General features: G+C 40.1%; 1 protein-coding gene across 1 annotated transcript; it reads right to left on the bottom strand.

Annotated features, from left to right (window-relative positions):
• Positions 1-26,443, bottom strand: cspg4ba (chondroitin sulfate proteoglycan 4ba). Its single transcript, XM_079357850.1, has 10 exons — positions 26,087-26,443; positions 22,504-22,667; positions 16,646-20,218; positions 15,719-16,192; positions 14,343-14,519; positions 9,561-9,759; positions 8,398-8,529; positions 5,645-5,817; positions 5,000-5,183; positions 1-3,909 (listed from the first exon to the last, which is right to left on the bottom strand). Exons 1-10 carry the CDS (start codon positions 26,172-26,174, stop codon positions 1,859-1,861), a joined length of 7,215 nt encoding a protein of 2,404 aa, XP_079213976.1. The 5' UTR covers positions 26,175-26,443; the 3' UTR covers positions 1-1,858.
• Between the last annotated feature and the right edge of the window lie 124 nt (positions 26,444-26,567).

Raw genomic sequence — 26,567 nt, 5'->3', positions numbered from 1 at the left:
ACAAGTGGTTTATTAAAAATATGGTATAAATAAATACAACACTTGTTACACATCAGGTTTCAGGTGAGAATGAAATACAGTGATGGACACTTTTCTTTAGTACAAAGTTATTTCATTGTGTTTACAGCATTCTTTTGTGACAGCATCTCCCATAGCCCGTGGATACAGTCAGTCAATAAGGTACCCTTAATTTACAGTAGATACATGGTTACCGTGTCAAACAACCTTACAATAGATCATTTTAAGAATCCAAGGACGCAAGTTAAACAGGTTTATAATTAGTTTTAGTAATTATAATAAATACTAGCGATGATGGTTTCAGTAGAAAACATTTTCAGTGTCAGTGTTCGCAAAACATGAGCTCTTTGTCTCAGAGACCAACAACTGGCCCAATTGCTGGAGAATGATTGGCTCACCACACAACCTAATTAATTCCTGTCCTGTATTTAAACAGATATTATTTTATGGCAGTCAGCACTACACTGGTTGCGCCAACTATTCTATTAAGCTGTAGGTGAAACGGAGAATAGTACAGTTTACACTTACAATTTGATTTCAAATCACTCAGGTGAGAGTTGGTATAAGAAAGTATTTTTTTGTGCACAATTTTAAAAATATATAAATACTGTGAAAGATAAAATATAAAAACACAATAACAAAAAAAAACAGTGCTTACAATTTAACCAGTGTGATTTCATCTGGGTGATTAAACCAAATGTCCCTTTTAAAGATACAGCAATACTGAAGCATTTCAGACAGATGTTAAGATTCTGAAATATTGTCTTGTTATTTTACACAAAGACCTTAATTATTCAAGGTAACATGTGCATGTATGGCAGTTAACAAAATACCTGAGTTTAAAAAAGTTGCTATAATATATAATACACAACAGCAATAAAAAAATATTCACAATCAATAGAAATCCTTAGACGATACATCTTTGTGCCAGTCTTCTTAATTCACAGTGTTGAGCTGTTATAAGCATCATCATTATATGATCATAACTGAGAGAGACTTCAACGTGCATAAGGACAAGATGACAGTTTGAGCAATTCAACACACGAGGCACCAAACAGTAATGGTAATTGTTTAAAAACCAAAGTCTGTCTCACCAACTAAATATACAGCAGTGCTATACATACAGGTGTTGGATCGAAACCAGTGTTTAGTCAAAGCTGTCTAAATGATGGTTAATGTATTGCAATGGCCTTTGGCCACAGTAGTTTTTATTTATTCATCCTTAAAGCTGCATTAGCCAGTTTTAGGCCACTAGTGGGCAAAAAAAAAATCTGCTTCAATGTACCATAGTTGTTACTCAACGGTCTTATGTGTTATTCCTGATTATATAACAAAAATAATGCTGAATTACTGATTAAGCAGACAAACATGAACATCATCATACCATTGGATCTGCCATATGGTGAGATCTGAGCTCTAGCTAGGACTCCACCAACTCTTGACAAACTATTACTGTCGACAGGTGAATTATTGTTTTTCTTCCTTGCCGAGATTCAAACTTTGCCTGGTCGTCATTTGCTGTGGTCTCAATTTAGATTTTTGACCAAGATAGGTGATACTGAGCCATAGAGTAACATGCTATGAACCAAAAAAAAACACTGAAGTAGGCTAAAAACTGTGTAAAGCTGCAGAGGTGGGTGATACCTCTTCGTTCCTCATTACAAGTGAATACTGTAATTGATTTAGTTTTCATACAAAAACATAGATGAATGCAGCTTCAGGTGGAAACCGACAACATATTATTTAGTCAAAGTTCACAACACTTTTATGTGGTACCAAAACCTGTAACCGTATTTTCAAACACAAAGCTCAAACTTGGTTTTCGCAGCTGCAGGCTGGTTCATACCCAGTACTGATTCTTTTGCAGAGTTGGAGTGGCGCTGTGAATGATTTGGGATGATGAAGCAGGGGAACCACTACTCCAAGAACTAACAAGCACATTTGAATCAATAGTGTTATAGGCTGAGCTCTGATTAACTGGTGATAGACGATCAAAAACAGGGCTACCGGGGCAAGCGTGGTTTAATGGAGTAACAGTCACTGTGGGAACTGCCGTGCTCCTCTGGGTTTGACCCTGGTAGGACTGACTGTTTGGAACCGTTTGCTCATTTGGTGTTGCAGTGCTTTGCTTCCTTTCCCTATGGTGTCGAACAAAGACAACCAGTACTACAAAGATGATTACCAGAAGCAGCAGGGCCAGCAGGGGTAAGATAACCAGGAGTGGACTGGACGTTTTTTGAGGGTAGGACTCAACACGAACTGGTGTGTTCCTAAAGTGAAAATCTTCCGGTCCACGAGTTGTTTTGCCGAGGGTTGTACCAAAAATGCTAGTTCTGTTAGCGTTTCCCCAGCGGTTGCGTGCCTTGAACTTCTGGTGGTTTTTGCTTGGTTGCTGTGTGGTGAAGAAAGCTGTAGACATAAATGGTGAAGCAGTGCCATTTCTCGAAGTCTGCATCGGTGTCAGTGGAGCAGTTGATGTGGTTGGCACAGGACTCTTTATAGTTGGAAAAAGTGCTGGATCATACGGAACAACTGTAAAGTGAACCTCCCCTTGAGCAGGTTGGACGTTATCAGCTGTCAACACAAACACCAATGAGTCGTTTAGCTCTTGAACTCCAGTAATGTTTGCATGAAGTTTGAAGGCTACCTTTTCCTGCATCACCTCCTGAAAGGTGAAGGACTCGACTGGAACAGCTTTCCTGGACAATTTGGGATTCGTCCGAACCATTTTCCCATACTTAGGATGGGAGACAATTTTAAATACTGGGTTACTGTTGCTGATTTTTGCAAGTTCAGAAGCATTAAGAAAATCAGTGTTGAGTTTCACATCAATTCCATTTGGAATCCTCAAACCTTTAGCAACTTGGATCAAAGGTCGAACAGTTATATTGAGCACTTGGCCGGTCAAGTTTGCCTCTGAAGTGAAGGCAGTGAACTCAAAGCTGTCCTCTGCAGAGGACAGGGAGATCATATGGTAGGACAAGCTTCCAGTCTGAAGATCCTCCTGATCAAACTGCATAACCGCTTGGCTGTCCTTCAGAAGTTTACCAAAGTTTGGAGGCCTTGTAACCTGGTAGTAAATGGTTTTGTTTTTCCCATTTGTGTTAGCAACAAGGTTTTCCTGGGTCAGTGATACTGAAGTCTTGCCTTGCTCCAGTGTCAATCCAGCGTTGTTGACCACAGAAATCGTGATTTCTGCCACTTCTAGGTTAAAAAGTTTATAAATTGGTTTATGATGGCCATCTGTCACACTGAAGTAGAACACCCCTGAGACGGAGCTTCCATCATGGATGAAAAAGACACTTCCATTATTGATTTGGGCTTGGGTGAATGTCACTATAGACTCATTCAACATTCCTTCCACAGCTAGATAACCATTGTTTGGCTTACTAATCACAGAGAATTGAATATCATCTGGAGGATTGTCTAAGTCTTCAACTTTGAGATTTTCAGGCCTGAGGGCTATTGCATCTCCTTGCACCACCCTCAGACTTGGAGCTTTGGTTTTAAGCAAAGGCGGCTGATCATTTACAGGTGTGATCGTAATGTTAAAACGCTCCTCAACAACATCAAAGTCATCATCAGGGCGTTGTGCTGTTTTACCCTTGGGATTTATCCATGCACTAAATACAAAAGAATCATTGTTTGTCTCTGAGTTGTCGTGCTTGTATGTGATTCCATATTTGTTAACGATGAACTGGGAGAAGTTAGGTTTCTCCTTGGTGAGGTTTCTCTCGCCCACCACTATAACACCATGCCGAGGCAGTGAGGTCACCTGGAACCAGATCTCATGGCTGCTCCGCTGAAGTGTCGGCAGCTTCGACATCAGGTTAGTGGCATCCAACTTGGATTCATCAATTACGACACTCTCCCCTTCTTTGACTTCAGCACCTAGAACCAAGCAACAATTGATTTCATTACCAAGGAAAAACATTGTTTGACATATTTAAGTAATATAAACATAAACAAGATATGCTCTTCTGTTTTACCGATGCTCGAGGCTTGGCTTTCAACAAGTGGTCAATGGTTTCTAAGCTTTGGTCAGGAGTTAAATATTTAATTTGTGTCTCCCAGAGAAAGACACAACAGAGCTTGACATAAATGTCACATCAATGTTTTTATAGAGCACCATTAAATTTGGTACATGTCTTTATTTTCAGGTTCCCTACAGGTTGAATTACAGTAAAATAAAGATTCACTGTACCTTTTAAGAAATGCCTACTACCTTTTCTCACAAACTCATGCTGCTGCTTCTAATGGTAACGTCTTCTTGCCCCTTTAATATCATACAGCTGTTGGTTGTCAATTATTTTTTGATTGCATTGTATGTCATTACGAGCATCTACTTCTGGTGGTTTGGTGTGGGTGCTGTGGGAGGGATGTGTGGGTGAAAGCTTTTTATGTGTGTATGGTGTATGTGACTGTCTGTCTCACACTGCAAGGTGATTTTTGTGTTGGACCCCCAAGAAAATGAGATGGCTCATCAATCAATATACATAGTTTCCATTATGTGCTGCTTTCATCACATGAATTATCCCAAGGGGCTAGGTACTTTTGAAGCTACCCACTGCAAGAAGCAGTGTCTTAATGAAGTCACAGCAACTTTATTTTACCTCTCAAATATTCCTGCTCCGAGGGGAGTACTTTCAGAAAGCACAGGAACTTTTGAGGTGGGCCTTGGTTGGTTAAACACAGTATACAGAAGACTGCCAAAGGCACAAGTAGCTAGTAATATATAAAAAAATCTTAATGCTGAATTGCAAGGGATGTATTCAAACACTGAAAAGCTATGTAGCTCTGAAGTGCTAACATTAGCATTTGCAAAATGAAAGCCTTCCTCGATTAACTACGATGTTTACCCAGTAAACATCATACCTGGCCTTCATCAGTATGTTAGCATTGTTACAATGAGCATTACCAGTATGATGACATTAGTCACCAGTGGACAATGACATGCAACTTCCTGCATGTCTGTTCATACCTGTGTTTGCAAGCAGGACTGAGTTGTGTTCAGGTCCAGTATTTTCATAGGAAATGTCTATTTTGAAAGTCTGGCCATCCAGAGAGGTAGGTGGTGATGCCACAGACAAGGTCATGGAGTCCATGGCTTCCCAGCCCACTGACTCGATGGGGGTTTGAATGTACCAAACCACTTTCCTGTCCACCTGAGGAACATAAATACCACAGATCCTCAGGCAGAGCACAAATTCACAAAATAAACTCACATAAATAGAGATCACGACATTCAGTCTGTACAAAGACCATCCCGAAAGTGAACTGATACAATAATCAAGAAAAGAAATGACCTCAAGTATTTACAAGACTCCATTATTAATTTAAGTCTGCTACACTCAGCAGTAAATAAAGCACAAGGAGCTTTTACTGTGTCAGATCTGTCAAAATAATTGATTACATAAAAGCCTTATATGTTCCATTTAGCAAGAGAAGCTCAGAGTCCATTTCCTGAATAGGGATGCAGAATATAAATTATTTATAATATCCAAGTGGCAACTTACCACATGAATGGAAGAACCCTATAATATACTGTATCATCTTAAACTAGTACACATCCTGGTATTCTGCTTTTACCTGTACTTGTATAAAACGCGACATTTTTTTCACTCACCATATCTTGTGTGAAAGTTGAGATGTCTACAGTGGAGTTGTCAGGCTGCCTCGTCACCAGACGCCCCAGTTTAGGATGTCGAATCACACTGAATGTTATGGTGCGGTTTGAAGTGTTGCTGATGTCATTGGTCACTGCCTTTAAACCATCATTTGTGATTGGTGTAGATGAGCCTACAGATGGAATAGCAAGGATAACTGATCAGGAAAGTGAATCTATAAAGAATTAATAGCTCTACTTGTCTGGTATTCAGATAACTGAGACCACACTGTTAGAACCTTTGTGCAGCTGTGCAGCAAATACTGCTAGTTTATCCCTCTGGAAGCATTACACGTCTTCTTGGTTCCAATTTAAGCAAAACAAGCTCTGGGAAAAAGTGATGAGAGTTCTTTGATGTGTCAAATAAAAGCTGCTCTGCAGACATCTTAGACTTTTTACAGCTCGGTCCGACTGCAGTGCGGGCTGTTACATAAAATCCAAACAAGAAATGAAAAGTGGATCAGCTCCTTGAAGGCTCAGTGATCTTCCTCTTTGGGGAAAATCTAAACAGAACCATCTCTTGCCTGTGTGACAGGGACTGACTACTGAGAGCCTCTTTTCTAAGAAACAATTACATCGACTTCCTCAGCTCTGCTGCCACTGAGAAGATTGCAAGGATCCTAACAAAGACTGCTGATAAATGATTAAACGCGATGATATAGGGAAAAAGGGCTCACAGCACAGTGAAATTCATTCATCACATGTCATGAGTACTGCCATCCTTCTCGTCTGCCTCTCGTGGGAAGTGTCCCCCTTCAGGAAGAAGCAGAGACAGCCTTTTTTTCTCTTTTTTTTTTTTAAGACAAAGAAGACCTATCTTTCTCTAAATCTGTAGAATATGGGTTTCTTTAAAGTGTGAGATATTTTGTTGAGCATGTCAAAGTGGTAGCATAGACAAGTATAATGTAGGAATCTCTTCAAGGTTGCAACATTTAAAAATAACAAAATCAAGACACTACTTGTAAAGTCAGGAAAGATTCGCCTAAGAGGAAAAAAAGTTGCAACTTTGAAAATGTCAGACTGAAAAAAATACCTCTGACAATAATAGCAAATTGGTCTTGTTTTGAAAACATATGAATAAATGATTAGTGTTATTATAAATAAAAAAAATAGAATATGGACATGATAAGAATTGCACATAATGGGACATAGAGAGAATTTACATCAGCCATCAAATCATTTAGGTGAGGCTGTACTCCATCAGCTTTTCTTTTTTCATGTGGTTTAAATGTTTATTTGCCCCGATGCATTTCTCTTCCTTTTTTTCTTTTTTTTCAAATGGCAACTGTTTTGTAGAAACTATTTTCTAACTCAACACAGTTTATATTTTCTCATGTTTATATAGAACACATTGTTTTCAGTAATTAAGGACTTGACACAATTCATGCCCCATTTCCTTCAAACATGAATGAGATATTTGCAGGTAACACTGCATAACTTACTGTAACACTCTTCCCTTAATAAAGCATATGCTACCATTTAGTGAGGGGTTTATATCTTTTAACAGAGCGCGCTCAGACATTTAAGGACCAAGCTTGGCAGGAGGAAAGGATTAATCTTACCTTCACATTAAGAAAGTGTTTCATCCCCCCAACTCACCCCATCAAAACCCTCTTTTGTCAGTTAAAGCTCCCCTTCCTCTGCCCTGCCTGGCACAAAGAACAAACAGGGCGGCCTCAGCCAGACAGTGGCACAGCTTTTCAAGTACCCACTCACCCTGTGGCTGGGAAGCTCAGCACAGCGTGCCAGTTGGCAGTTTTCTGCCCTCAAAGCATCCTCTCCCTCTAACTCACAAACCAGACCTCTGGAAATCACACAAAACCTTAAAATGCACTTGCAGACAGACACACATTACCCGGCCGGCCTGTTTTTAGCCCTTACGTTTTTACGTCAAAACATTAAGCAGCGGCAGTAGCTGACTCACCAGTCTGGTGTTTGTGTAATGATTTGCTGAAAATGTCTCAATAAGTTAACGAAGGGAGGAGGCTGCAGTCAAGCTGATCATACAAGCAGGTTAAGGAATGTGTTTAAGGGCAAAGTGACAGAAACAACCCATTTATTCTCAGAATGAAAAAATTGAAACACTTATGAGGAACTTAAAAAAGGAAATGACCTCTGTGTGTACGGATATTAATAGCAGATCTGAAAAAGTCAGACAATGAGAGTAACAGACAAAAATATGTTGTTTCACTTCATTTTCAGGACGCAGCTGTCCAGCTGCATCTTGACTCAAAAGCTTAGAAAATAGAAACTACAAAATATAGACAATGATTTGGAGGTCGAATCACAGTGAATCATTTTCTTTGATAAACAAAACACATTAATACAAATAAATCACATTTACAAAACATCATTAAAAAAAATAAAGTGTTGTACAGGATGTGTTACCAAAGTCTAAAACAGCCTGTTCCTCTCCACTGGGCCTAAATGTTACAAAACAAACTCAAAACAAAACCAGTGAGACACACCACTTCTCCTGGAGAGTGATGGCTTTCCATTGCAGCTTCTTTGAAATTAATCCTGTATACAGTAAACCTTCCTGCTACTGTAATTACTCACTGTAACACCAACGTGTATCAATCTGTAGTTAAAAAGAGTCCCCTTTAAGACCCACATCCACCACACTTCAGTTTTAATGAGGTTTTCAGATGAAACTAAAAGTATTTGAAGAATTCTGTTGTTATTTCTTGTTAATGAAGCTTACTCATAGTTACCTGGGAACACCTTCAGAGGACGGTTCTTCTCTAAACGGAGGACTAAGGCTCGTGCAGTGATGCTGAAGATCTGCCTGGGGGTGAAGTTCACGCCGTCATTGACTTGGAAGTTGAACCCTCCAGACATGGCACCTAGATATGCGATGAAACGTTGAAAAGGTTCAAATGAGGCAAAGCTGTTAGATTTGGTCTGCAGCAGTGAATTAACATGAACTGTGTGTCGGTTTTCTGGATGTATATCTCACAAATACACAAATAAGCCCGGTTTGGTTTTTTGCAAAAAAACAATCTAATAAAAAAAACTCAAAAACTACTGCGCAAGCTTGAAATGTCCATTCTTTTAAGAAACACTCATTCAGAATCAATTGTCTGTACTACTGTAGGTAAGTGTAGAAAAAAAGGAGTGCTGGGAGAGACCCTCACACAACATTATCACAACATTTACTTGAGGTACAAGAACAGGAAAAGAGGAACGTAGATCGGACTCAGAACAGGGAGCAGAAACCTGATCTTTAAGCAACTCAAAGCACGTGAAATCATCAACAGCATCCCCTAGTGGCCGATAGAGGAACAACAACAACAAGTTAACATGAACGGAGAAAACACACGAATATACGGCAGAAGCGCATACCGGAATAAAAAGATACTGATCATGATTAAAAAAGGAATACTGCAATATTAAAAAGGAACATGTGATTTAATGTTGATGCTTATATTTAAAATAATAAATAGATACAGATGTTTTTTTATGATAGCTTTTCAGAAGGACATCGTGATAAAACCATTTTATCATAGAAATCCACTGAAAGTCAAAGAAGTACCATGCTCACCTCGCTCTATAGATTTTAATTCTTTAGAAATGTTTCAAAGAAGATACAAGAACATTTACATTTAGAGAAATGATTGTAGTAACTTTAATGTTATGCAGTTTGTTTTATTTAATTAAACATATCTTTAATTGTTTTTAGATTTTCTTTTGGATTCACAGTTTCTATGGTCTATGGTCTCTTTACCTCTCCTGCACCACCGCTGTCATCTGTTTTAATGATTTGTTTTATCTAATCACAAAATGTATTTCCTTTTTTGGTTAACCTAAATCATCTCCTCCGGCCTCACCGCTAATGTGTAGGATTTGTATTGCAGTAGCTGAGACCGATCTCTACCTTTCTGAACAAACAGCAGCTGGCCGTGGTCGATGTGCGCCTGGGTGAAGTTTAGCACAGCCTTCATGGGCGCACTCTTCAGGGCCAGGTGTCCGTTGCTGGGGGGGGTTACCATGAAGTGAAGCTCCTCTGGGGGACTATCAAGGTCCTGCACGCTCAGATCCTCCGGCCGGATCTCTGTCACAGAGGACACCCAAACCTGGACACAAGATGGACAAGGACACAGCAGGTGCCATCTGTAATCCACATGAAAACTAAGGCCTCCAGGGACAGAGAAACAGATATATTTTATTTGACATTACAAGACATGACAGCCAAATATCGGTTTGACATTTACTTTGATGGAAGGAATGACATACTCGATTAAAAAAGACACACTAGAGAAAAAAGGACGTTAGAGAAAAAGCTCATTTCCAGTTTTCAGATATATCTGTGTAATTCTGGTTTCGTGGTAACAAAGACTGTGTTGATGAAAGAACACCTCGTCCACTGGACTCAGGTTCACATGTTCAACTCTATAGAGTTTGGATCCAAGGATGCCAAGCGGCTATAAGAATCATCTTTAACTGAAGCACTTGAGGTCAGAAACAACCTATGGAATAAAATGTCACACTAAGCATCACTCAAGCCACGGTCTACAACCTCATTTAAAATGAAGCACAGCTCAGCACTAAATATAGCCATGCAGATTGTAAGCACAGTTGGATGAACTGTGGCGTGTTGGCGAGGCACAGTTTAGGTCCTGCTTCAATGTAAATTCAAAGAGCCTCGAGCTAACACGAAGGAACAGAGGACCTCATTGACACACAGAACACAAAACTGCTGAAGCACGCAGACTCTCGACAACAAAGGATGAGCTTCTGTACTGCAGGCCATAGCAGCTATTGCGTAACAAGCTAGTGTCCGTCACACAGGTTGGATTCCACAGACTGGGACACAAACGTTCAAACTAACTTTGGTTTTGACTTGTTATAGAAGGAAAAGTACGATTAATGTAGCTGTGACAGTGAGCCATTACGGAGACCCTGATGCTGACTCAGCAAAAACTCAATTTAGCAACTGGTAATGTAAACTACTTTTATACTCTAATATCTAAAAATGTCTTCTATTTTAAATTCCTATTAGTGTATAAGACATGATGTGGAAATATAAAGAAATCTAAGGACACACTATTATTCTGTTCTTTAACATACAAATATTTTGTGCATTTTTACACAGGTCTTTTCTTGTTGTTTTTCTTTTTTTTTTTAAAGTACAACTTTCCTTATCATGTCTAATGTACCGTAGTTGTCAAACTAAAGTGAAGTAAAAACCCCAAAAATGGCACAAGTTTTCTTTTTGTTGGTGTATCTGTTCATTTTGTCTACATTTACAGATTCAAAACGTTTCACTCAGGAGCAGCCGAAACAAATTGTCAACACTTTCTGCAAGATTGTTATTCACCGCCATCGGGTCATATGAAGCAACACTTTGGACACATGCTGAATATTCTCTCTTATCATAGCTCATTTGTGTCTTTGGCTCTACCAACTCCTGAACATTTCTGACTTCTTTGTGGCTCCGGTCTGTGCTGTGAGAGCCAGAAGAGTAAATCAGATCATTCAGGTTGTGGGCCAGAAAACAAAAAACGAGGGGAAAGACACAGAGGCGCCCTGGAGAGCTGTAAAGTAAGGATGATTATACATGATACATGATGATATAGATTGTTTCTATGAGGCACAACTTACATGTCTTCATTTGACCAATTATAATCATCAACATCATTTCTTATCGCAGCTTTCAGCTCATAAATGTGTGTTTTTTTTTTAGATGTGGTCAAGTCTGGTCAGGTTGGAGTTCATGGACTTAAGTGCTTTTTACCAATTATGGGCTCAAAAGTTTCTTTTACAATTGAGTGCATGTGTCCTGTAAGATCGGTTTTAAGGTCATACTGAAGCCACAAGACATCTGAGTGTTCACAGGCTGGTAAATGTAATGTGGTGAAAAAAGTTCTCAATGCTAACCTTTGACGGTTAGTGAATGAGAGGTCAGTGATCCCACACTGCAGAAGTGGAAATTGCAGGGGGTAGAAAGGAGAAAAAGGTGTTTTTACCACACAGATGAACGGGTACATAGTCTGCCACAACATGCCTTAAGAGTAAGAGAAAACCTGAGCATGGCTTTACCTTTTAAAGACACTAAATATGGGGTGATCTTGGAGTCTTAATGACCCTAAAAGGACAAAAATTAAAGGCTGAGGTAAGTGTCGGGGAGCTGGCTTGTCACTTGTCTCTAAGCGTTACTTACAGGAACAGAAGCATGAGCTACTTTTTTCAATTAGCACCTCTAAACAGCACATTCGCCTACCACATGGTACAACACCACACACACACACACACACACACACACACACTGCTCTCACAGCATCTGAGCTCAGCATCCGAGAACACTTGCCACACAGGTTAACAAGTGTTCTTTAACGGGAAATGACTCTACCTCCAAGAAAACAGCCCCCCCCCCCCCCCCCCCCCCGACAGGAAGTCACAGCACGATCAGTTTACAAGGTTTGATGATCAGTGTGACTCACAAAATTCAAAGAGAAGGCACAAGAGATCAATTTGCACCAACAGGCCCTTTGAGTCCAGATCCTTCCCTGAAGGCGTCTGAAGCTCATCAGGTGGCAGCTTAAGTGGAAGAAAAGAAACCGAACAACGTCTTTGATCCTCTCTGAACTCCTATGAGTCTTCCTCATCTTTGTTTTTTTCACAGGCGATATAATAATTAGGGTTTTCTTTTATCTTTATGAAATCATTTCAACTAAAAAACACACAGAGGGTTACATGAGAAGAAAAGAAAACAAGAGAGTTTAGCTGAAGGAGACACTTTGTATAAAATCTGACTACTCAATGTCTTTGAGTTCCACGTTAAGATCCTGACAAAATGGATGATCTCTGTGGCACAAAATGATCCTGAACAGAAATCCTTCCCTAACATCTTTTTTTGAAAGATAATATCAGCAGTGTAAGCTTCAGGATCCACTTTAAGATTGCATTACTTCTTTCTAAACTTTACATTGGCTGCCATCATCATCTTTGTCTGACTTTTTGCTACAACTTCAGAGCACTGCAGCTAACACACCAGACGGTTTCAGATGTTAATGGTCCCGGGATGAAACCTGAGGTGATGGAACCTTTGAGGTGGCTGCTCATAAACTGTCGACACTAGGTTTTAATCTTTGCTCAATCTGTTTGCGTTGGCTTTTATTCCAGGTTGAGATTGACAGCCAGACATTCACCTCTTATTTATGATGTTTTGTGGTTTTATTTTATTGGATTTTTTCTGTTCTTTTGCCAATATTTTTTATTTTTTGCACATATGTGTTGGCGAATCATTAATTTAAAGATCTAAACAACGTTCCAAAAACACCAGAACTTAAGAAGAAATGTTAATCTGCCGGTCTAGTGAATAGCACAGGTTTGAAGTGCAGGGACAGAGAGCCCCCTTGTGGTCAAGGAGAACCAATTTCCCTTACACCCAAACATCTTAGTGCCTATCTATTTATCTCAGCAATCAATTAAAACATACAGTACCTGTTGAGACATGCATTTGACTAATCTGCTTGCAGAAAGTCTGCATTCTGTCTCTATTGTGTTCTTGTGAGAGTATCGCACATTTTTGATTTTTTTTAGCATGTCATAGTTTCGAGCTTTCATTCCTGTCAGTTATCAATGTCAGTAATCACTCTATGAATACATTTACATATAACTACTTTTTTTAAAAACCGATCCGAGTGACTCACAATCACATCTGATGGAAACACTGCATTTAATGTGGAGACCCGTTCATCAGTGACTATTTAAAAAACAAACAAAAAAACCCAACATCTCCAGGGTTTCTGATTAAAATGATGTGTATTCAACCTGTTTCCTCGTGTTCATCAGTGCAACATATTTAAAAAGTGTCTCTTCATCGAGTCTGCAGAATCCCAGAGGAATTTGAGGCATTTGGGGCAAAGCTGCACAGACAATAGAGAGGTATATTTCAGCTTCTCTTTCCAGCTGGACCTCGCCCAACTCCAGCCACTAAAGCCGACACTGTACAAGTCAGCACTGCTCAGTACATGGACATGGACGTACATGGACGTACATGGACCTTCCATCAGATTTACGAGCAACAGACTTGAGGTAAATAACCAGTAGGGTTTATATGGAAAGGGACAGAGAGGGAAGTGAAGGAATTTGATCTGAAGCCAGGCCACACAACCAGTTCTTGCAATTTCAACAAAATGTCATCATGTAACTCCACGCGGGGATGATGCTGGACAAATTCAGAGCAGCACAATCTTGTGACTGTAAAATGCCTGACGGTTATTCTCCATTTGATTTAAAACCTTTTGTCTTCTTGAACAGTCTAAAACAGCTATTCCAGTCATACTGAACTATGTGAAACAGCAGTGTCTGCATCAATTCACAAAAGCATCTTTCCTTGCAACAAAACAACCAAAAAGTTAGTTCATCAATCCTTTGAATGGTCATTTCTTTGAACAGTCAGCACCTTACAACCATAACAGACCTTCAGATAAGTCCCAGGCACATCTAAATGTATGTCGATGCTTGTTCTCTGCAGCTCGGCCCCCCCAGGACCCTCCTCCACATAGCAAACATAGTTTCCCTCATCCAACTAGCCGTGTCTACTCGCAACACTGACCACATGAAAACTGTCTGACGCTAAGCTATGGTGCCAGACTTGCAAGTTAAAAAAAAAAGTCATGTGTTTAAATATAGAGCAGCAGTGCAAACTCACCCTGAGGACCTGGTTGGCTGTAATAACAGGAGGCTCGTCGTTGACAGCTGTAACCTGGATGTACACCGTCTGTGCTGCACTCTGCTTCCTCAGGCCTGTGTCGTTTGCCACTATGGTGAAGTTGTCAGATGAGGTTTCACTGCTGTCGTGCACGTAGTAAATAAATTCATGCTCCACCTGAGTAAACATGGCGGAAATAATTAGGTAAAAACTGAGACAAAAGATGAAAAGATTAAGCAAATGAGAGAAGAACCAAACACTCAAATGGTGCTTGGGTCTTCTCTTTTGAATAGAGACTAAATACATTTACACATATCTGTGAGATTATTAGGGACTATAACAATAGGTGAAAAGATTCCAGATAGGATAGGTTAAGTGTAAGGGGGTCAATCTCAGGAAATACAAATTAGAATCCATGTGTGTTGAAACGTAATCAGTATGGATACAAGAGCCTGTTGAAAGGGCCAACATTCATGATGAAATGTAAACTGCAGGATAAGATGACTTGAGCACTGGAAAAACATTTACTATAAAAAGGTTATTCAAAATTATTGAACGTATCCATAAATGTTGGTCTGGTGATTAGGCATGGGCATGAAAAAAGGACAAACTACATCCAATTATTTTTCCATCAATTGATTGATTGATTGACTATCTTTATATTCTAACCTCTCCTTTTTCTGGGAGCTCCTGAGCTCTCTTAGGTTCCTTGGGACTGTTGGTGAGGATGGCCTGCCCAAACAACCCCCCCCCCCCAAACCTATCCCATCCTATTCTTCTTTCTGCATCTTGTCCCATCTCCCCCATCCCATTTCAAGCCCAGCACAGTTTAGCAGATGGCTGTTCCGTCATGAGCCCGGGTCTGCTGAAGATTTCTGCCTGTTAAAAGGACGTTTTTTCTTGCCACGCTATGACGGATTAAGCTGGGCTCTTGTAATATAGCCATAAGTAAGGTCTTTTACCTGCTTTTTGTAAACATAACAATGAGCATGGTCTTGTTACCTGCTCTTTCGTAAATGTTAACAGACAAACAGTAAGGTCCTTTATCTGCTTTTGAAAAGTGTCTCGAGATAACGCCTGTTATGAATTGACGCTATACAAATAAAGATTGAGTGAGTTTTAATCAGCTCCAATAAACAATTCCAGGCCTGCTAAACAGTCATTTAATTACGGCTCTAAAGGCACAAGCATTGAAAAAGAGAATTTTGATTTTAGTTAAATTTGGGAAAATATCAGCTTCCCTAAACAAGTCCATGAAAGAGTTACTTATGGGCATTAGAAAAAAGATTTAAGTTATTTATTTATGACTCATTCAGCTGCCATGTCATTTCTTTTTTTCTGTAACAACTTAAAGAGTTACTGTAAGAATATCTTACCTGCCTCCTGCTGAAAGAGGTTAAGGGTATACCGGGGTGTCGGGAGTGTTCAATATGTCCATGCTGGGGGGGCTCAGTCAAACTATACAGGAAGTTAATTCCGGAGAAGTGTCGGTTGACAACTTTGAGCACGTCCTGGGTCAGTGCCTTCGAGGCTCCTTCATTTAGAGTGAAATCAGAGACCTGAAGTGGGATGAGGCGTGGGATGATGTCAACAGACATCCTAATGTCAGGGACGTCAGTGACCCCGTTGGTCGCATGGAGGATGAAAGTGTCGTTAACTCTGCTGGGCTCCACCTGCATGTACTGGATGTTCCCGCTGTTCACGTCCTCTTGGGTAAATGTCTTGACAGGGGACTGTTCAGTTCCGATGTAGCGCTCCTCGGCTCCCACAAAACGCCGGAGAAAGCCGTGAGAAGGGGCTGCCGTGACTGTGAATACAATCTCAGATGGCAGGTTGTCCTCATGAGTGACCTGCATCAATCAGAGAACATATTCAGTGGTTAAATTTGAAATGTTACATGTGTCACTAAAAGTCAGTTTCATTTTATGATAAATGTAATGTGGCATCATTGCAAACTAGCTGGTATTCCTTTTTTATCCTTTTAACAGCCTAAAAAGATATAATAAAAGGTATAATATTTCTTCTTTTTTTTTACTGGTAAGACAATCTGCCAAGTATCTGGACCAAAAGAAGCAGGTTCTTTAATGAAATCATTTTCATCATCAATACTACATTTTGTTGAAGATCAAAATGTAAATTTGTAACCCTTTTCAAACACAAATCGTTATTAAACCTTATCCTGTAAACAAGAAAAAGATGACAGTTACCTGAAAAATCTCACTCATAAAATATGAACAAAGATTCACATGAGCTTTGATTAAAAAACTCTAAAATCTGTCCCTGTAATTTCATACAATACTCACCTCCAGTATACTCCCATCAAGTTTTGCTGGTTTCCGCTCTTCCACCAGTAATGTGTTTTGATGCTGCACAATAGGTGGCCTCTGATGACTTTCCAGGTAAACCTTGACATTGATCCTCTCTGTAAGCCGAAGGCCTTTAGCATTCACTGTTAAGTTGAAGTAGTCAGCCAAATGTTTGCTGTCATGGTGCCTGTATGAGATCAGTCCATCCTTAAAAACAGACTGCGAGAATGACTCTACTTTAGTTTGATTGTGATAAAGTCCACCATACTTAGGAGCCTCATCCAACATGTACATGACATCCTGGTCATTGCGAATGTCCAAATTTGTTGTGACACTAAAATTGCTGGTAGAAAAGGTCACTGAATGGCCCTTCTGAACCAGTAGGCCAGTGTTAGTGGCAACTTTCAAGAAAGGGTCATGTGCACTGATGTCTAGAAGACTTGATATAAAATGTTTACCATCTGAGACGAAGAGCACAAACCTGCCAGTGCTCACACCTTTGTGAGTGAACAAAACTCGCTTTTCTTCCAAATCCCTCTGTCGAAACTGGAACAGCCGATGAGTAGTGTCATTAACAAGTACCAGGTCTCCCATTGGGATCCCACGTCGAGTGTAAATCAACTGGCCATCATCAAAGTCAGAGTCTGCATCATGATAACGCAAATCCTCTATAGTGAGTAACCTCTGTCCATCCCTGACTACATGGAACACTTTATCAATAACACGTACAGGCTTTTGGTCATTGAGCAGCTGAATAGTTATGTTAAAATGTCCTTCTTTAGAGCCAATTTCATCTTCAGCAATGGACGATTTGAAGCCTTGGCTGGTGGAGGCAATGAAACTGAACTCATCTTGAGTGGTTTCACTGTCATCATGGATATACATGATCCGTTCTTCTAAAATGTCCTGATTACTAAAGGTTAAGATGTGATTGTAGCTAGCATTGGAATTGGACTGACTAATACGGGCTAGTTTACCATGTTTGGGGCTGTTAATGACTGTGTAATACATATCCTTTGTGCTCAAAGTCTCTGCAAACAGTTCCTCTTTTGTGATGAGTTTACTTTCTCCCTCCAGAAGCGAGAGGCCATCGTTTTTCATAAACACACTATTAACATCAGCTTTGATAGAAAACTGGAAATCGTAGTTTTGTGACTGGGCATGTTTGGAAACCAGCTGAAATTTGAACCTGTCGTTGGTATCTTCATGAGGCCTGTCGACAAGTTCATAATGTACTTTCAGGTTTGTGACATCTCTTTGGCTAAAGGTTGAGTTCTTTCCCAAGACTGTGGTGTCAAACAGGAGTTTCCCTTTCTTTGGTACGGTCAGAACCCGAAAATAAAGGTCATCCTCCGAGAGGTCCACACCTTCAGCTGAGGCAAAAAGACACTCAGAGTCCAGTGTCACTTTTCGAACTTTATCCAAGTGTAACATAACATTTCTGACCAGGTGGTACTTCACCCATTTCACAGTGATTGGGAAAAGTATTTCAGTTGTTGCCTTTGCAGCCACAGTAACTTTACTCTTAAAGTAATCGGTTGCATTGAGTGTCTGGATTTCTTGAAAAGAGCTAACATACCTCAGTCTGTCTTTTTCTATTAGTCTTTGAGAAAAAGAGTCAGTCATCCTCCATTCACCACTCGAGTGAAGTCTCTGGAGTTCTCCATACTGGGGGGGTTCAATGATATCATACCGGATGTCAACAATTTGTTTCACAGCATTAGTTTGCACAGCCAGCTGCTTTGAACCAATAATAGCTGCCTCTCCTTGAGTGATCTGGAGACCTGTGTTGTTGGCAATCTTATACTCCAGAGCTACGGCCATGACCCTTAGAACCACTGTGTTGCTAACCTTTTCTCCATCACTAACTCTAAAAACTATCCTTGAGTTTCTAACCCCTGTGTGAACATAGCACACCCTCAGTTCTTCCAAGTCTAAATATGAGAAAGACGTAACCGCCTTGCCAGGGTGATTTTCTATTTCCAAATATCCTGCATCAGCATTCAGGTTCCCAAGCACAGAGAAGACAAGGTTGGAGTAGTTGCTGTCAATGTCTGTGGCCTTTAAAACATCTGTGGTGAGACGTTTCTTTGTGTGTTCCAACAGAACAAAGAGATTTCCTTCAGGGAGACTAAGTTCAGGTGCATCATTGGTGGGTGTCACAGTGATATTGTATCGGTACATCTTGTTGTCCTTGAGATAATCAGGAACTTGCTTTCTACTACTAGAAAAAATTGAAAACATGAAAAAATCCTCCAGTTCCTCAGAGCCTCCATGGATATACATCACTCGCCCATGCCAAAGATCCAACATGCCGAAGGTGTTCTCTTCCTGTTCCTGATCAACATCAAGCCTTAACTGACCATGAACTGGTTGCTCTTGAATTCTGAACATGATCTGAGACTGTCGAATCCCAAGCTTCTTAAAGTCCAAGAGTACCTTTATGTGTTTGGCCTCGAGAGATGCTCGACCACCTTCCTGGACCACAAGGTTTTTGAACTGCATAAAATTTGAGCCATACCTTCTGTCCAAACCCTTTGCAAGGGTGGACAAGTAAAGGGATGGTGTTGGTGTCACCAAGTGAAAGAGGGAAGCTGGAGTACTTGTCGGGCTTACAGTAGATGATAGCTCTAGTACTCTCTCTGGCTGACAACCAACTGAAATATCCTTGGTCACTATAGTATTCGAGAGACCCATCTTTGCTCTGTTGACTTCAATGTTCTTTAAACATCCCTTGAAGGAACCTCCTCTGATACGCTTTCCAGAAACAGAGACAAGACCCATCTTTCTGACTTCTGCTCTGGAACTGTCATCAATACCTCCAACAAAAAGATAACCTTTAAACTGAACTCCCTTTGAACGAGAGTGAATGCTGCTTTTCACCATCTCCCCATCAACAGTTAGCTCCAGGCTTTTGGAATTGAAATGCAACTTGATTGAATGCCATTTCCTGTCATTGATGAATGCAAGGGAACGAAGCTCAGTTTTGGTTCCACCTTTACCAACAATAGCCACTGGCAAGCCTTCTTGAATTTCCATAGCCACAAAGTCCCCTTCTCTTGCTGAGTTATACAATATAATTCCCTCCTTGGCTGAAGTGTGCACAACACACTCAAATGTCGCTTCCTGCTGGGCGTTCCAGGTTGGCAGAGAAATGTAAGCTCTTGAACTGAAGAAGCTGATAGGGTCTTCTTCAGTGGCAAAGAATTGGGGACTACAGCCTAGAGACACCTCGTGGACAGTCTTAAATCCGGTATATGGCCTTAGTGATGACAGCAGGTCATGTTCATTGAAGACCACATGGTCCATGCAGCCTCTGAAGCCGACCGGGTCCCTGGGTAGGTAAGGTCTATCTAGGCTTCCTGAGCCTCCAACAAAGAGACCATCCAAAATGTTGACATCATGTTTGGAGCCTGGCATCTTTACACTTGTGTGAGAGTTTTTGTCTACAGTCAGAGTGACATCTTGCTGCTTATGGTTGATCTCCACTGAGTGCCAGGCCAGGTCGTTGAGCTGGGTGCCACTATCTGAATGTAACACTTGCTCCCCCAATCCAAGGTCGACTTTTAACTAAGAGAAGAAACAAAAAAACTCAATCAGTGAAACTAGTGAATGATGATTTAAGTTGTTATCTTTAACAGTTTAAAACAATCCTGATGCCTATATACATCATCTCTTATGATTTATATAGTTGAGCCCTAATAAATACAATAATTGATGGTCTTATTATTATTAATAACATTTCAAATATTAATGAAAAGATTAACTGCAGACACTGTGATATTTGAAAATGGAAACCGAGGGTATAATTGCTTATATTCTATTGTGTCACAGATTTCTGTAACAGGAATCTTTGTCTTCTTGTCCTGTGGTTTTAGGCAGGAAGAGAACTATTATCTGTTGGCCTCCAGCTATATTCTTTAGAGCATCATGTCACCATCTCAAGCTAATTCTGCCTTCAGATGACATGCTTGTCAAGGCTTGCTGCTGAGTCCCTGCTATTCATGCGAGGGTTTCCAGGGAGTGACGCTCATGTCTGACTCACATGGAATGAGACCCCAAGCCTGAGGATAATTTGTGCAAGTGAACAAACAAAGCAAAAAAAAAAAAATGTGTTGACCTGTGCCAGTTTGAGGAACAAGGACAAGCATGCTAACTCAAGAATGGCAAAGCAACACAGTCCTTGTTATGATTCAATTCCAGTAGCACAATTGTAATACATAAAGAGGCTTAGTTACACAGATGTCTTCGGTTTGATGTTAAAGAGAATATCCCAGGACTCAGTGTTTCTTCAGAATGTGTCTGCATATTATGAAGACTTTCTAGAACATCTGTTCATTCTGTATGCTGATTTAATCTGGCAGAGCTTCTCACGAGACGTTTTAGAAGCAGTCTTGAAGGGACTAATGTATTTCACCTTAAGTCATCCCAGGAAGGCTGGTGTGTTGGGGGTAAAGAAGTGCACCAAACTTGGTACACACTAAATCACTGCGCCCAAGGTAAACATATTTTGTCATTAAATTAGTGGAAAAGTTCTTTTCCGGAGGTATGTTCTTGCATAATAGGATTCTTTCTATATTAAGAACCAGATGAATATTGTGGCATTTTAAGTCTTTTTTCCTGCGCACACACACACAAACACACAATTTCATTTGGAACTGCTGCTTGCTTCTCATATTTTCTGACTTTGTGATTTAAGATTATTCTGTTAAGAAAATTGTATTCTGTATTGACAGCCCATTGACATGCATGAACAACCATCTACATTATCCTATAACTTGTACATACACTTGTACATCAATAAAGATTATCCTTATCCTTACATATATTTGTTATACGATTTTAGGGCAATGCTGGACAGCTTAGACTTAGACTAAACTTTAGACTAAACTTTATTGATCCTTTGGGATGACTCCCTCAGGAAATTTAAGGTTCCAGCAGCATGTACAATAAGAGTAAAAAATAAAGATAAAAATGTAACACAAAATACAAAAAGTATTGTAAGTAACAATATACAGAATAATACAGCACCAATAATAGAACAGAACACTCTTCCATTGGAAGGAAAATACCAGAAATATGCATGGTGGGAGCAAAATATACCAAAAAAAGGCAATGATTATTGTTGCGATTATTGCACTTGGTTGAGATTATTATTGCACATACGAGTAAAAAGTGTCCATGTGTTATTTAACCTTTGAGTGAATTAAGTTTATTCAAGCAATCGATTTTTTTTTGGTGCTTTTTCATGACTAAGTCTTAATGGAACAAAGTACATAAATGTCTCAGTATATCAGCTTGTTTGTACTTTATTATATAAATTATAGTAAGTAAAAGAGAATGGGCAGGATAAGTAAAATTTGCAAGCATGTCAAATAGGAACTGCAAGGATTTTTTTTTCATCATAATTGGATACATATTCGATCTGTTAGACAACACAAAAATACATTTAAATATGTCACTTAGTTTATTTTAAATATTGAAAACTTGTATTAGATGTGACCTGTAATACATTAGACTATATTCCAAAAATGATGGCAGCTTTACAAATGTCTAAATCTTGATGGACTTTGGCAGTCGGAAGCAGATGTCAGTTGCTATTTGATCAAGTCACAAATGATCCCAAGAAACATAACTACCACAATTCCGTTGTAACCAGTGACTTGTGACAATAGTCTGATGCCGTCGGATGAGATGGCACAATAGCTCAAGGTGGTCAGGGTTTGTGTTGTTTCACTACTAGTGTGTGTGATCGTGCATGATTAAGATCGGTGGGGGTATGAACATATATACATGTGTATGCTCATGTATGCTTGAACACATATGCTTATGTATGGGGCTATGAATGTACCCACCTGCAGGCGACCAGCATGGAGCTCCAGTAGGAAGTAGTCGGTCTTGCCAGCAGCGAGAAACAGCAGGCCTTTGGTGCTTGAGGTTCGGAAGCTAATGCGAAGAGTGTTATGGTCGGACGACTCTGTTGCCTTAAGCTGAACAAAGCCATCACCATAGAAGGAAGCTGTAGAAGACGACATTAGAAAAAGATAGCACTTACAACAATGTGGTGTTCATTCTCTTTAAAATAAACACCCAACACTTGTTCAAACGGAGTATTAAGAACTTGAACAGAAAGTACAAAAGCAGAAAAACAGTAAACACAGAACAAGTCAAGTCAAGCATTGTGGCCTTAATATAGCCAACATGTGACATTTAGATATAAAAGCCAAGCTAATTATCATTCTGGCTGTTCTTTGCCAGTGGAGCAGTGTGTGTGTATGTGGGAAGCACACACATTAACACACACCCACAGAGCTTCATAGCAGGGCGCATAAATTATACCTCACCTGATATAAAAGGATGTTTGTAACTCTCTTTAGCTCTGCAGAGTTGAGCCTTCCAGGTGGGCCCGTTGTGTTTGTACTTTAGGTGCTAAACCATAATGATAAACATGCATTCAAGAAGTGTGCAATTATGATGCATCGCAGCTTCGCTCATACATAATGAGCACCTTTAGGATCGAATAAAGTGCAATGTGGCAGAATTGCAGGTTGAAGCTTTTGCTTGTTTGTAGCAATAGGAGAAAGTTGTCCATTCATTTTCCAGAACGGTAGGACTGATAAAAACGAAACTGTAAAGGTATTTGACTAAAATGCCACAACAGCTGTGTACAAACAAAGACAGGGGATGTGTAGGCGAGTTGGAGGGACTCAGACATGTCAAGACCTGCCCTCACTGCCCTGACAGGAACCTTCAACCTGAACATGAAAGACTCTGACATCCCCACATTGTCTGTGGTCCCATGTTCCAGAAAGAGTGCGGTGGATGGACCCAGCTGTTTCTTCTACGTCACCTCCCAGCCATCTCGCATCACCCTGTAATCGGGGCTAATGCGCTCTGAAGCATTCTCATCTAAGCCTCCGTTCTCTGGCAGCACCAGTACAGTTTTTAATGAGCACAACAGAGTCCCACGCAACGTCAAAGGTTAACAAACATCTTAGGAAACATGGCCATGCAATATTTGATTAATCTGTAGTTAACGACCCAGGGAAAGAAAGGAAAAACTACTAATGGGGCAGATTGACCCTTTGATTGTTGTTCAGTCTGGTGAAACTAAGTTGATGTTTATAGATTGTTTTTAGTGTTAAAAGGGTTAATGCACGAATTGGGAAGTTTGCTTGACTAAATCCAGTCCAATCCTATATGGACGGTACAAACGAACTTCATTAAATCAGTAAAGCCCTTAAGCCACATCAATAATCAGCCTTCAATCAACATGGACTGATTGCAGACAAAACTATATGACTAACCAGAACACAACAAATCACAGACATCTTCTTGTAACACAAAACCAAAAGAAAAAGTTCACTTTCAACATAAAATTAGCTTAAACATCACTATACACAAATATGTGTATGCGTACAGCCAACTCGTTCCAGAATTCTGTATAATTGTGATGACACTAGAATAAATCTGGTTTCTTCATTCTACTGAAATAATGTCTGTTGTACAGAAACATCACATTGATGTGAGTTAGCATGAAAACATTTTACATTTTTACTGTTGTGCACATAAATCCTTAAATGACACGATTAAATGGCTACAGGACATTTGGGTTCCCCATGGCTTTTAATTGGCTCTCATTAACCGACCAGTCAGGTGAACTGTGCCATTAACAACCATTAAACACATGTGGAATAAAATGTAATTGATTTGCCCACAGGCACATAGCATGAAATCTATTTTCTCTGACCGAGAGACAGACCGACTGAATTATTGTCCTTTTTCATTCATCTGACTGACTTTACTGAAAACTGTGTCTGAAAACTGTCAAGAGGAATACAATAACATTTCCCCCTTCACTTCACAAGGATGCACATGCATGCTCCTTTTTCTTTTTCCATTATTTCTTTGAAATTCAGGTCATTGGATTGAAAATTATGTTTAGTTAAACCGAAAGGGTCTTCCTCCACACTTCACTTCCCAATTCTTGAAGACCAAGTGTTGTTTGCTAGATTGGTTTTCATACGCATCTGCTTCAACAAGGACTTTTAGAAAGAGTGGGGTATTTAAAATGAAAGAGCACAGTAAAGTGCCAGAACACAATACCCACACATAAACATACCCGTGTGTACATGAATGTGTGTCTTAAGAAGCAGAAACAGGAGGTGTTTGGAGGTTGTTCTGTAATCTCCATGTCTGCAGGGGTACTTTCGTGTTAACAGGAAAGGGACATTTTTGGGTGGGATTTCACACACCAAATCTCACAACAAAAGCAGTGACCTTTGAGCAAACACCAGCTCACAGTTAATTTGAGGGGTGAGAGACCAGTGCATGTCACTGCCTGTGTGCTCAGTTTATACAACAAATCAGAGATGCAACTTGACTGAAGTGCCTCTTTGGTTTTTTGTTGTTGACTGTCATACTTCCTCTGATGCTGATTCACTGTCAAAAGCCGCGGCACGGGTGCTGCAGCATTGGCTGGTTTCATAATGCCACAGGAATAGAGGGAATGCAACACATTCTGACATGCATTGAACCAAAATAAATGTCAATACTGTAATTATTTTCAATGAAAGATATGTAGAGGGTGAGTCATGGTGAGATAATGCCTGATTATCCACTGGGGGAAAGCCTGGGTGAGCACTGAATTTTGATGACATATGCAGGACCAACTCAAGCAAAGAGGCTAATGAATGCTTGCATGGATATAAATGTAGATCTGAAGATAACTCACTGTAAAAACACGTTTTTTTAATCTCAGATCTGTCTGCACAGACGTGACTGTCACTTCTAGGATTTCATTCGATTGTGCCATCGTCACAGTCTGATTACTCTTCCAGTACAGTTAACATCACAGGCCATTTCTGCCTCTCTTTGATAAGGTGGCTGCTCACACAGTGCACTGCATATCCTGCAAGTGCACCAAGCATGTACGGATTAAAGTCATAAATATGAGAGAACTACTGATGTGATTATAAGACTCATTCATTTGAAATAACTTCGTAAAATCGTGCCTTCAAAGACTAAAAATAGAATAAAATTAGGTAGTCTAACATTGCTACAAAAACCCTTCTTCCACAATGCATTTACTTTAGTTATTTTTGAAAGACCTCAGAAGCACATCAAAACATGTGTCTGTAAAGTGATACTAAGCCTGTATTTAGGGACACACAGTCGGCTGTCGTAGCCTTAATATAGAGGATCAACACAGTTAAATGGTTACATTTGAGTTGTTTGAACTACGACCATTGAAGAGCTTTTTTGTCCTGAAAATAGCCGTCAGGGTCAACTATGACCTCAGGAGCCTAAACTCTCTGAAGTTGACCAATTTACGGATGCTATCTCAGCAGTAACTTAAGGGTCATTGAATGCTTATAATTAGGTGAAGCTCTTTGTATGTTTTCATTGATAAAAAAAGTCGAAAAGTTGCATCGTTACCTCCTGACGCCGCCTCGAGCAGGAGCGACCACCAAAGCAGACCGCGGAGCCACAACTTCTTCTGGGTATTTTTCACAACAGAGTCCATCTTTCTTCTCCCGGTGGAAACGCTGCTGTTGGCTGGGGTGAAGTTACATATTTACGGCGGAATCTTCCCTCATTCACTATCCGCCACCGACAAAACACACACACCAGTTGAAAGAATCCCACAAATGGACAACGGAGGACGAGGGGAGTTTTACAGCAGACCCTGAACTGAGCCGAGGCACCGCTGTAGGTCCTCGCTTAACTCCGCCTCGTGTGTGTGTGTGTGTGTGTGTGTGTGTGTGTGTGTGTGTGTGTGTGTGTGTGTGTGTGTGTGTGTGTGAGTGAGAGAGAGAGAGAGAGAAGTGGGAGAAGACGACAATGAGGAAAAAGAGGACTACGTGAAGTGTCGTTAAAATTCTCGAGCCACTAATTCTAGTTATATATCCTAATGTGT

This window comes from Symphodus melops (genome assembly GCF_947650265.1).
Source record: "Symphodus melops genome assembly, chromosome: 1".
Classification (NCBI taxonomy): domain Eukaryota; kingdom Metazoa; phylum Chordata; class Actinopteri; order Labriformes; family Labridae; genus Symphodus; species Symphodus melops.
This window is presented reverse-complemented; position numbering and strand designations above follow the sequence as displayed.